Source organism: Lagopus muta, chromosome 17 (assembly GCF_023343835.1).
Source record: "Lagopus muta isolate bLagMut1 chromosome 17, bLagMut1 primary, whole genome shotgun sequence".
Lineage (NCBI taxonomy): Eukaryota > Metazoa > Chordata > Aves > Galliformes > Phasianidae > Lagopus > Lagopus muta.
The window spans coordinates 4,091,972-4,104,188 of record NC_064449.1 but is presented as its reverse complement, the minus strand read 5'-3'; the positions used below and the strand labels follow the sequence as shown (position 1 = coordinate 4,104,188).

Below are 12,217 nucleotides of genomic sequence, written 5' to 3'. Positions count from 1 at the left end.
AAACAACTGCAAACAGCATGGCACACTTGCAACAATTTCCTGGCAACCTGCCTGGTCCCACAGGTCAGAATCGGGCCTTGCACTCTTAAAGTTGCCAAGGAGGTCCCTGAAAGGTTGGCAGTGCATCCCTCCTTCTGGAGTTCAGCATGACACTGTTGAGTGCTTCCAAACCCTGATAACAGGCCAAAAAAGGAAGGGGATTGGCTTTTACATTAATCATTATGGAAGCTTCATATAACATAGCTTATCTTCTACTATGTATACATGTAAAGGCAAGCACAATGAGAACTGAGCTTGACCAAGCTCTCTAGAGAAGGCAAAAAAATAGAGCAATTACTTGTAGGCTGATGTTTGTGCTAACACTGGGTAGTAGGTGCTTTCTTAAGAACACAGCAGTCCTTTGGTTAGCCTGGTTATGCCCAAAGGGACTCATCAGGTTTAAGCTGGGCAGGAGCTCACCCATGCATGCATGCAATTTACTACGCAGAAGCTCTACTACTTAGCAAAAGGGAACTGATTTCCCATGGAAAGCCAACAGAGACTCCACAACCTTCCAACATTTAAAAAGAAGAAGTGAGTGGAGGCTTGGCAACAGCCCCCACGCAGTCCTGACAAACCAGTATCCTCTGCATGGATCACTCACTTTCCAAGGAATTTTTCGTCGTCTGATCTTTAGATTCCTTTGTGCTTCTAGCCTTTAGATTCTAAAAGAAAAAGAAAACCCACGTAGCAGATGGTCAATCACCTTGAAATATCACACGGGAATGTAAGAGACTATCTGCTCCTCCAGAGAAGGGCCAAAGAATGACTGGAGGACAGCCCTGCCACAGTTCAAATCAATGAAGGAAAAAATATGCTTGTTTTCTTGATAATTTCACCATTGCTGTGACAAAGGCACCTACACATCTCAAATAATAACCAGATTTCTTAGGAGTTTGCATCAATAGAGAAGCAACAAAAGAGGGAACCACCTACAGCAACGTAGGGATGGTAGAAATTTTAATCACCTGCAAGAGAAAGGCATGTCCACAACAATGCAGCCATTGTCATAGCATGTACACACCACCAATAAATAAAGCACAGGATTGGGATTTAGCACCCCCTGATTATACTTATCTATGCCCAGAGCTAGGTGACCTTGGAGAAGTCAGCTGCCTTTCACAGCAGAAAAGGAACAATGCCTATGACTTTTCTTTTTTGCTACTGTTAATAAATGGGAAACTCTGTGGAAGGCATTTCAGTACTGAGAGAAAAGGAAGCGCAGAGGAAGCTACTCTGCTAATAAGTGGACACCACAGGAGCAAAGAAGTGGTAGACAAAGGATCAGAACCCAATGGAAACCGTCAGTAAAGGAGAAAATAGAAGAACCTGCACTCTGTTGAGTAGTACATCAGATCCCAACAACGTTGAATGTACTCAATAGCTTTTTCAGAGCAATAAACACCATAGTATTATTCAGGTCTGATTATTTATTTGCTTGTTTTTAAGGATACAGATATGAAGTTCACATTTTCTTGGCAACTGAGTTTTTCAAGACATGATCACTGCAATGCAAACAGTTAAGAAGCACTGCAGGCAAAGCTGGTGGCCTGGGATGTTCTTTAAAGCATTTTGACACAAAGTACTCCCCTTAGAGGAAATCAGAGCAGCTGGTAAATAATCTACATTACATTTAATACACTTGCCATTTTAAACAGAATTTTCTGTCCTCTTCTCCAAACCAGGGAAGCCTGCAATTCCATGGCAGACATAATGCAAGCCATTAAAGATGGCTTCTTTTACATGCAGTCAGCATAATCATTAGGAAGAGCATTATTTGGGAAGCTCAAATAATAACTTTCCCTCTAGAAATGCATGCAGGTGGCACAGAGCTGAAAAGCTCACAGGAATGTCAGTTGTTACAAGATTTCCTGGGTAGGGACAGCACATAAAGGCAGTCTATAGGATAACCTCTACTAGCCCAAAATATAAATCATTGTAAGAATCCAAGCTGAAGCAATGAGTCTAAGGGAGCTCATAACTCCTCCAGAAGTCAGGGCTGCAAAGAGTGTTGGAGAATAGATAAGTGACACTGCAGGGTATTAGTCAGATTCAGATGGCTCATGTGTCTGAATACCGTGACATTACCTCAGAGATTTCAGCAAACTGAGCATTGGCTTGGCAGCATTTCTCTGCTGTCTCCATGGCAACTTCATAGTTATCCACAAAGGCCCGGTACACTCCCAGCTGGCTGGCCTGCAGGAAGCAAAACAAAATCAAATAAATGCTGAGGAAGACGAGTTTGGGATGGCCAGACTGAGTATCTAATGATCAGGTCATGTTCCTTCACAACAAAGAATCACAGGGAATACTGAGCAGGCCCAGAAAGATATCTCTAACCTGTTAAAAGCTTAACCAGGGCAGGTCTTCCATACACCTAACTCCAAATATCCTGAACAGATTCACTTACTGGCCTGTGAGGATGACACATCTTTATTACTGCCATCTATTTTTCCCTTCTGAACTGCCAGATTAGTATCTATTAATATTTTAGCTCATTGATGTAACTGGAACTGCTGGATGGTTGCCACAAAATATGAATCAGACAGGAATGATTCAGCCAAACAGCACAAATGTGACCCCAGTAAGCTACTAGCTGTAGCTTTTGCACACACACTGGTCACACTAAAACAAGCCCAAATATTAAACTATATATGCATCAGAAAACATTGTAATAAGGACAGAAGATGCTGAAAATGTAGCAGAAATCCAGCACAATCTGTCTGTGAAGGCAGTGACTGCAGCACTTAGGTCCAGGTGAAGATGGAGCACAGTCCAGTAATGAGCCACTATCATCACTGAGCCCTAGCAGCGATCCCATTTTCTGACTTATTAACTGCAGCCATATTTGTGCCAGAGAACAAAAGATCCAGCTCAGGAAATCCATGGGTAGCTTCCAAGCTTGTCTGGATCGCAGAGCAGTCTTTATGTTGCGGAGCAGCACAGGCTGTGCTGTAAACACCTCACAGTTTGAACGTGCTCTCAAATGCGTGGTCAGCAGTGAGCCAATAGGTGGGGTGCTGTAAAAGACTCAATTTGAAAGAAGCCTGTTACCAGAAAAGCTTGCAATTACCCTATCACTTCTACAGCTCCCCTTTGGCCAAGAGGTACAACAGGCAGAGCAGTGAACTTTCTCACAGACAGTGCTCTTTTCCTCTCTGGCTCTCCCATAACCACTGTTCTCCATTCTCTCTGGAGCTTTATGCAAGAGATAACGGATGAGAAAAAGGCACTGCATGGAGAGCAGTTGCTGCAGCAAATGTTAGTGTTAGCTAACAGAGACTATTCTCTATGGCAGATTTTACTGAAAGACTGGGTACTGGTCACAGAATCACAGAAAGGCCAGAGTTGGAAGGGACCTCAAGGATCATGAATCTCCAACCCCCCTGCCAAATGCAGGGCCACCAACCTCCCCATTTCATACCAGACCAGGCTGCCCAAGTCTAAACTCTTATACCATAAAACATGCTTATGACTGAAGCTGAAAGAGACTGTGCCCATTTTGCCAGAAGTGACTCAGTCCCAGCTGCCAGTGGGGCACGAATCCCTGAAGAAGTAGCTGTCAGAATTACTGCTCATTTGCGGGGCTTATAACACTCAGGTTTGGATGATGCCAGATGACAAGGCAGAGCTTTAGAGTTTCTCCTTTATAGTGTGGCTCTTTCATTTCCTGCTACTCCTGAACAGGCTCTAAAAGCTCTGTTTTTCTTCCCTACAGATGCTGTCATTAAAACATTGCTTCCATTAAAAACTGATCTTGCAATAATGCTCCCCAAGTTTTTATGCTAGTTTGAGTTTTTCCTTTTTTAATTAAAAAGAGCATAATGAAAACTAAATAAACTTTGGCAAAACTAATTGTTTTTTGGTGAAAAGTTTTCCATTCTTGAAAACTATTAGAGACAATATTTGCCAAATATTTATTTCTAAAAACTGTATAAAATATTCCACAAACATGAGAAGCCCATTTCAATCCCACATTCTTGATGGTTTTCATTGTTGATGTTGATTTTTTTCCCCCCTTCTTTTCCTTAGTTTCAACAGGAAAACTCATCCAATGACAGACCAAGAGGCAATGGGCACTAATTGGAACACAGGAGGTTCTGCCTGAATATCAGGAAGCACTTCTTTACTGTGCAGGTGACTGAGCATCAGAACAAGTTGCCCACAGAGGTTGTTCAGCCTCCATCCTTGGAGATATTCCAAAGCCTCTCGGACACAGTCCTTGGCAGTCTGCTCTGGGAGGCTTTGCTGGCCTTCCTTGAGCAGGGAGGCTGGAAGAGATGACCTCCAGAGGTCCCTTCTGACCTCTGTATCCATTCTGTAATTCTGTGAAAAAGGTGGAATAACAGCCACTGGCACTGCAAATGGATGATTATTTGTGCCAGACCACATGAAATTCTGGAACTTGTGACATGCACTAACTTCAACCCACAATGCTTTATTTTATAAGATGTTCAAGAAGATTTATGTTCACAGAGACCTCAGGATAATAGCAAGGATTCCAGCCTTTATCAACAAATTGCATAACACAACCACAACTAAACAATCTATTCCAGAAGATTTGATGTATATCCTGTAAAGATATCTTCTAATGCCTGCTGATCTTGCTGTCTCTCCCATCTGCCACAAATGATGAGCTTTACTTCATGCAGCACAGTTCACAGTTCCCACTGAATCTGTACCAAACCATCAGAATCCAAAACCACTAAGCTAGCTCAGTTGCCTGCCCCAGATCAATTTGTTTGCTTCCAATACTAATAAATTCTGTTACAAATTCCCAAGAATCAAGGGAAGATAAAAATGAGAATGCCACAGCAGGGCCTGTAACCACCATCAGCAAGAAATGGTCTTAAACAAAGACCTAAATAGCTGCAGAGGTTGAACCTTCCCAACAATATTCTGTTACATCTTGTTGCTGTGCAACAGCCAGAGCAGAGGGGCATTCTGACAGAAAGGCATCTGACATTTGCCCAGGGAGGTTGTGGATGCCCCGTCCTTGGATGTGTTCAAGGCCAGGTTGGACGGGGTCCTGGGCAACCTGATCTGAATGTGTATGTTTAGTGGCCCTGCTAGGCAGGGGGGTTGGAACTACATGATCCTTGGGGTCCCTTCCAACCCGGGTGATTCTGTGACATGGGAGTGCATAGGAAGCAGGAGCTTTCATGGAAATAAACAGGAGGCATTACTTTCAGAACAACCTATGTCTATCTTTGCTTCAGCAACCAGAAGCAATTGGTTTTGTCTTCTTAAACCAGATGCTTAAATTGCATATGCAGAGCTACTGGCCAAGATATCAACTTGACCCCTTCTGGCTAAAACATGCTGGCAGTGGAAAGCAGATTCCCATATTTTCATCTTGAGCTGTCAGCATGCATGGAAAACATCCCCTTCCAGGCCCTTCTCCCCCTGCTCCACAGGCAGTGGTGCTGGTACTGGGCTACACAGCTGCTAACAATTGAGTGACCCTGGAAAAGAGCACTCTCCATCCAATAAACCCCTCACTGGAATGTCACTCCTACCCTGAGAATCAGAGGCACCTCAGGAATGCAGAGATTCTTTTCTTTTCTAAAAGGAAAAAACAGCCCTTTTAATCCCTTTGCTGTCTGTATGCACTAGGGGAGAGGCAAAAGAGGCCAAAGGAATCTCCTAGAATGCAAACAATTTTTCATCAGACTCAGAGAGTTTGCAATTTTAAATCAGCCTTAGGAATATGCTTTACATGACTTCGGCCTGAGAATTTTGTTGAGGCTGCTTGGAGAAGTCTCAGGCTGACTATCTTCTCAGCTGCAAGGGGAATATCAAAGTCACTACAGTGCTAGAAAAGCAAAGCTAAAGGCAACCACCATAAAAAAATGTAGATGCAAAGCACCATAGAGAAAAGGGAAATACATGTGAGGGAGCTCAGCAATATGGTGAAATACTTATCTTTTGGTGTTAAAAGACTTAAAAAAAAGAGAAAGAGAGAGAACAAACACTGTCATTCCTCAATCTTCCTGTAAATAGTTTGATGATACTGCAGACAGCCTGAGATTCAACATTTCTGTAAAACTGTATTTGTATTAATATCGTAGCTTTTTGGAGTCTGTAATTAACGAGAGCCATTTTTTCCACAGTGAGGCAAAGCTAGAAACTTGTCATTCACTCCAGGGACAGGTTTCCATCCCTTTAGTCCATGCAAAGTCACCAGAAGAAGCTGTAGCAGCACACATGAGAAGAATGAGAGGTAAGAGAAGCTCTGGTGACTGCAGTCAACTCACCAGCTTTTGGAAGAGGTCTCCAACACGTTGCTGGTGACTCCACTGCTGCACTCGGGGAAAGAGTCCATCATAGAATTCTTTGTGGATCTCATAGAGCTCAGGCACTTTGAAGAATATGGTCTCAATCTGCTGACTAGTCAGCACAGGCTGAGAGGTGGTGGCAGCTGCTTTCAAAGGCTTCATAGGCTGAAACGAGAGATGAAGGAAACCATTACCATCCATGCCAAGTACATTCACCCTTGCCACATGACAAAACATACTTCCAAAGAGTTGTTTTACAGCCTGTTAGTAAGTGATATTTGCATTCACACAACTGCTGAAAGCTAGGAATTAGCAAATTCTCTCATGGAGATCAGCCACCTCTGGTATGTGGAACTTCCCAGGATATTAATAGTGTGATTAAAATCACTTCGCACTCAGTTTCCTCAATCTCTGTCCAACTGTAGAGAAGTGTGTCTAATAATTAGCACTGAATACAGACAGCGTTCCTGCACACTATCAGATTAATATCTCCTGGGTTGTGCCATACCCAGTCCTTTCCTTTGGCTTCTTTCTCTTGACCAGAGAAGTGGCCAACAGGTACCTTTTGCACTGAGCAACTGACAATCAAGGTGTGTGAAGTTCTGGGCAATTTTGGATGGAAGTAGCAGCAAACAGTAGCAGTACTGGTGGTGGAAATGGAGCAGTGCTTACCAGCAGCAGAGCCTCCAAGTGGCTCAGATAGGTTTCCTCACTGGCCAGGATTCCTGACAAGACCCATTTTCTCATCTCCAGGCCTTTCTCCAGATCTGGCTCACTCTATAAAGAAGTTAAGTGAGGAGAAGAAGAAAAAAAAAAAGAGAATGAGAATGGAGGGGATGAGGAGAAGGATTTTATTTACTTACAGGCTGATAAAAAACAACTTGTGTTTAGTGTCAAGATTCTAGAAGCAGACATAGAAACACCAAAGAAAAATTGTTATTCACCAGAAACTGATGGCAATCATTCATAGATGTTAGTTTTTAGTCATCTATCTTTGGTGCCTGGGTTTATTCACATAAATCAGAACTTAAAACTTTAAGATTCAAAAATCTATTATTCTAAACAAATTGTAGGGACCTTTGGTTATGTGCAGTTCATTCTCTCCTCCCATGAGAATTCTCTACGATTCTGCTCCAAAGCCATGTGTTTCCCTACACAGACAGGATCACTTTCCCTCTTTCTACACAGATGCACATGAATATAGAGCAGAAACAGCCTGCCATTGCTGTTAAGATGGCTGTTCTTTCTCCCACTCTTTACTATTCACCAAGTTATTTTAACTGCCAGCTTGCACAAGGTCTATTTTTAGTTAAAAGTCTGAATAATCAGCACTGCTTGGATTGCACATGCTGGTTTTCTTATTGGAATTCCATAAAGCAGTTCTTAACCAAAACAACTGGGGAAAAAGGAGAGAAGAATAAATACATTCATGGGCAAACACTGATGTTAGCCATCACGTTTTAAGAGAAGTGACATTCTCTTTTCTACATTGCAGTTATCACTGAAAAACGTTTAACCTGACAAAATGGAGCATCCCCATAAATTCTGAAGAAAAAAATAAGGAAAGCCAAACAGTGGAGGTTATAAATAATGTCACACCACCAGCACCACTTCTTACAGAATGTCATTTTCAACTTTTTATTTCTGTGAATGACTGCCTAAAAAACAAACAAAAAAAATTCCTATTTTTGCACCCTTGTATTGTTGTTAAAAGACTCTAAGAGCGGAGACAATCGTTAGATCTGAAAAAGGAAATAGGTAAATACTTCTAAGGGCTTTGGGCAGACTGTTAGGGACTCCATCCTACTCCTGTTAATACCTACAGGAATCTTTGGCTATTGATTTCAGCAGAAGGAGGATTAGGAAACATTAACAGTATGTTCCACTCTATTGACTGAACATAAAGCCTGTCTACAGCTGATTTTAAATAGCTCTACTTGGAGTCCTATGCTCTGAACCCTGCACATGTAGATACGAGGTTCATTATGAGAGATGTACCTTGGTTACAGGTAAGCTTACAGCAGCTATCGCATTAAGTGCAGCTTGGAGCCCACGCACCATGCTAAGAAAGAAATGGATCCTCACGCTCCCAGGTATTTTTGGACTCAGTGTCATCAATAACAACCCTGATTTTTGAATGCTTTCGTTATATTTCATAAGCTATTTTCTAGGCTAAAAGGCTTTGCAGCAATACTTTATAAAAATTTTGTGAGGTGTCAAATACTGCTAACACCTCTTAAAGGAAGGTGCCAGACAGAAGCAGTTCTAAGCATAAGAGTAAAATGTACGTGCATATCGTGTACGACATGGAAAACATTGGTCTTTACAGCCCACCTTTCAGCAAGGTTCATTAAGAACCACGGTGCCTTTTAAAACCTTGAAAGGGCATCTCAGAGAAACCAGGAACTCAGAGTTTAGCATTCAGACGCAGAAGATTTAAGAAAAACACCAGTGACGAAGTAACTACGTGAGGACAGGAACAAAGAAACACTGCAACACATTTCTGTGCACCTATATGATGTTTCTTACAGCTCAAACAGAAATCTTTAACACTATGACTGATCCTTAAAGTTTCTGTCGTGGTAGCACGTGGATAGCTGCTCAGACACCACTGTTACGCATGGCACACGCATGTAACCCAGAAAGACAGCACCAAGATGTTTGGCGAAGATTTCTTTCACTTAAAGAGGCATCTAGCTGCCTCCTGGGAGCCTTAATGCAAGACAAACAGTAATCTTTGGGTTTCCAAAGATTTCTTAGCACATTTACAAAAGAAAAATGCAGTAGAGAAGCACCGAAAAACAACTGACAGCGTTCCAAAGTCCCCACTCCTGAGGATGAAGTAACTGGTCAGTGTTGACACAACACTACAATTATGTCTAGCAGGTTCTCTTAGAGGAGGTGGGTGCTTAAAAACCAGCTGGGTATGTTTGTAACATCTGTGAGGAGCACCACACGATGACAAGTAGCTTAAATGATTCAAACTTCCCCATCGCAACTGTGACACAACAGTTTTCATTATAGCACTGAAAACAGCTTTCCTCTTCACAAATAAAAGCTTTAATTTATAAGCCTGTTCTTGCTGGGCATCAGCTGACAGAGACAGCACTTTCTGCCTGAATGTTAATTTCCTCTCAAAGAGATTTGCTTTCAGGGAGACAAACATCTCCCAGGACACACTACAGGCTCTCCTTCCTGGCCATTAACACAAGGTCACATTGAGAAGCCCACAGTATTGTCCTAACTCTTTTTATAGGAGCATTTTCCAAGTATGATGCTTACAAAACGACAGCCTCAGATCCAGCCAGCCTGAACAGGGCCTAGCTGCTTTAAGCTACAGTGCAGCACTTGCTGAGGAAACTCACGAGGGATTTTATCCAACAATTGCAGAGCACACCGCAAGGTTGCCAATGCAATACCTTCAATTTACACAAAGATTCCTCAAATGTGAAGAAATGATCTCCTGCTGCTGTCAGGGATCAATAGGACACCATGCTGCTGCCTCCATTGTGCTGCCACTCTGTATTTCTCCCTGAGAAGCAGAGCCCAACATGAGCCTCCTGCTGGGCATGGCCTCTTCTGACAACATCATCTGATGCACCAAGGAGCTGCTCTTGCTGTAGAACTTCTGGAAAGCAGCCTCAGGGTGCTTTTAAGTTATTCTTGTCATGAAACTTGCACAGTGACCAAGAAATTCACTAGGAGCTAGTGCCAAAATCAGGGAGAAACAAGTTTATTATTTGGTATCACAATATTTCTTGCTTACAGAATTGGAAACAAGCTCACCTGCACACTCAAATCAGAGCAATTAGCAAGCAAAGATACTGCAATGCTGTCCTGGCTCTCGTCTTAGAGCACACAACAGCATGGTGCATGCAGCACCAAGGGCAATTTCTGCTTTGGCCATATTTGAAGGAAGGGGAACCAAGAGCAACCTCGTAACCACAAAGTCTCACTGACTGCTCTGTTTCTGTGCTCCAGGGAGAACAGCAGTTAAGAGAGGGAATATTCTGGGCCAAAGAGGCATCACCCAGATGTACACCAGTTCAGGGAGATCTGCCAAGGCTGGGTACTCACTTCCCTTACTCAGGCAGGAAGCAGTCTGAAATCTCCAAGCAGTTTGTGGCAAAGCAGGGAGCTGATACTACATCCAGAAGATCACATTAGCTGGGGAAAATACACCTATTAATTCACCTGTGTGCAGACGGGATGTTCTCAGCAGGATGTGGGAGCAGCCCATGCTGGCAAACTCTAACCACTAAGCAGAGAATTCCAGGTGGTCAGCAGTGCATCCCAGGCTTCCTACCTGCCCTGGTTAGCCTGTTCTTGACTAGTACAAGCCTAGCTAGTATTTCACGTTCTGATTTTATCCCTACCTTTTTGACTCAAGCATCCATTTCTAGCCCTTCCCCCTTGGCCTTCCACCTTTTGATTGTCTCTCTACCCACAGGTTTAGGAATAAATCTGTTTTATAAAACTCTACTAGGGGAGCAGCCACAGCATTCCTGTCTGTGTTCTGTAGGAGCTGTGAGCATCCAAGAAGCACCCAGCTCTCAACAAAGCAAGCTAGAAATCAGTGCTGTGTTCCCACCCTCAGTGAACTACTAATATATATATGATACAGGGAGGGAAGATGGAAGACAACATAAAGGAAGTTTCATGGGTATTTCACACTTACAATGTTTTGCTGTTTTATTCTCAACTGGGTGGTGCATCTTGCTATTCCAATGATTTAAAAACCAAACACAATCATAAATAAAATTTTGCAACCTGAATCAAGGCCAGTCAGAGTGGATAATAGCATTAAAGACACAAGAGAGCGTGCATATGCTGGCCTGAAGCCATAGCTGTTTTGAATGTGTTTACAGCTTGTCAGCCTAAGTACTCTAGTTTACTAAGCAGGTTGGCACTGCTTGTTGTATTCAATTACAGCAAACCTGAGATTCACCAGCTCCAAGGATTAGACAAGTTCAGCTCTTCTCGACTCTTTTTAAAGAGCTCAGAGGTTTGTGGTTGTTATTTAAATTAACAGCAATAATTGCTTTATTGCAAATGTTAAAAGAATAGAGATTAAGAATCTAGAAACCACCATGTGTAAGATTTGGCCAAGTGGTTGCTGCCAGAACAGCTTTGTAAAGAAAACCAGTGCTTCAAAGTGGGCGTATGAAAGGCACTTTAACTCTCCAGACCTTCCTTTGGTACAGTGTGTTCATGTTGTGCAATGAACGTGTTCAAAGGAGAGGTTTCCCGTAAGGGCAGCTCAGAATCTCACAGACAAGCTAACACCCTATGAAGGAGAAAAAAACATTCATTTTAATCTTTAAAGTTTAAATATCTCTGAAAGCATCTGCCAAGCAGCCTGGAGGTGTCCTATTGTCTAGGTGATATTAGGCAGGGAAAATTCTGCAATCAATCCAATCATGCTCCTTGCAGGGGAAGGAGCAGGGACAAGAGCCAACATTCTTTATAACATCAGTATTGATGTGCCAGCTCTCCTCAGGAAGGGCTGTACATCCAGGCAGAGCCCTCTGGCAACACAGAATTGGAGAAGAAAGAGTTGCATCTGCTGGAGATAGTGAGAAAAATGCAGCATTAAATTAAAATAAATAAGTAAATAACAAATATCAAGAGGGAGAAAGGAGAAGGATTTGGAAATGTTGGAGAGCACGGGAAAAGCTGACAACAGAAGTACTAAGCAGAGCTGTAAGACAAGTGATCTCATTTATTAATGTACATTCAGAGGTCAATTTTTCTGCCCCTCATCCTCCTGTGCTTTCCCAGTTTGTCAGAACTCAACTTCAGGAGGATAAACAGTACACATCCCTTGTATTTCACAAATAAAAAAGTCAGATGAAGCAAAATTTGACTGTTCTGCTCCAGACAGGTCCTGACAGGAAGCT

At 42.6% G+C, this 12,217-nt stretch overlaps 1 protein-coding gene across 4 annotated transcripts in view; it reads right to left on the bottom strand.

Moving 5' to 3' along the window:
* BCR (BCR activator of RhoGEF and GTPase) overlaps nucleotides 1-12,217 on the bottom strand; it is a 102,570-nt gene that overhangs the window by 36,032 nt on the left and 54,321 nt on the right. For all 4 annotated transcript variants that reach the window (XM_048963728.1, XM_048963727.1, XM_048963729.1 and 1 more), the window contains 4 exons: nucleotides 6,990-7,094; nucleotides 6,297-6,482; nucleotides 2,128-2,235; nucleotides 644-704 (listed from right to left, as the gene is read on the bottom strand). In XM_048963728.1, coding sequence (XP_048819685.1) covers nucleotides 644-704; nucleotides 2,128-2,235; nucleotides 6,297-6,482; nucleotides 6,990-7,094 — 460 coding nt within the window. The remainder of the gene's footprint in view (nucleotides 1-643; nucleotides 705-2,127; nucleotides 2,236-6,296; nucleotides 6,483-6,989; nucleotides 7,095-12,217) is intronic.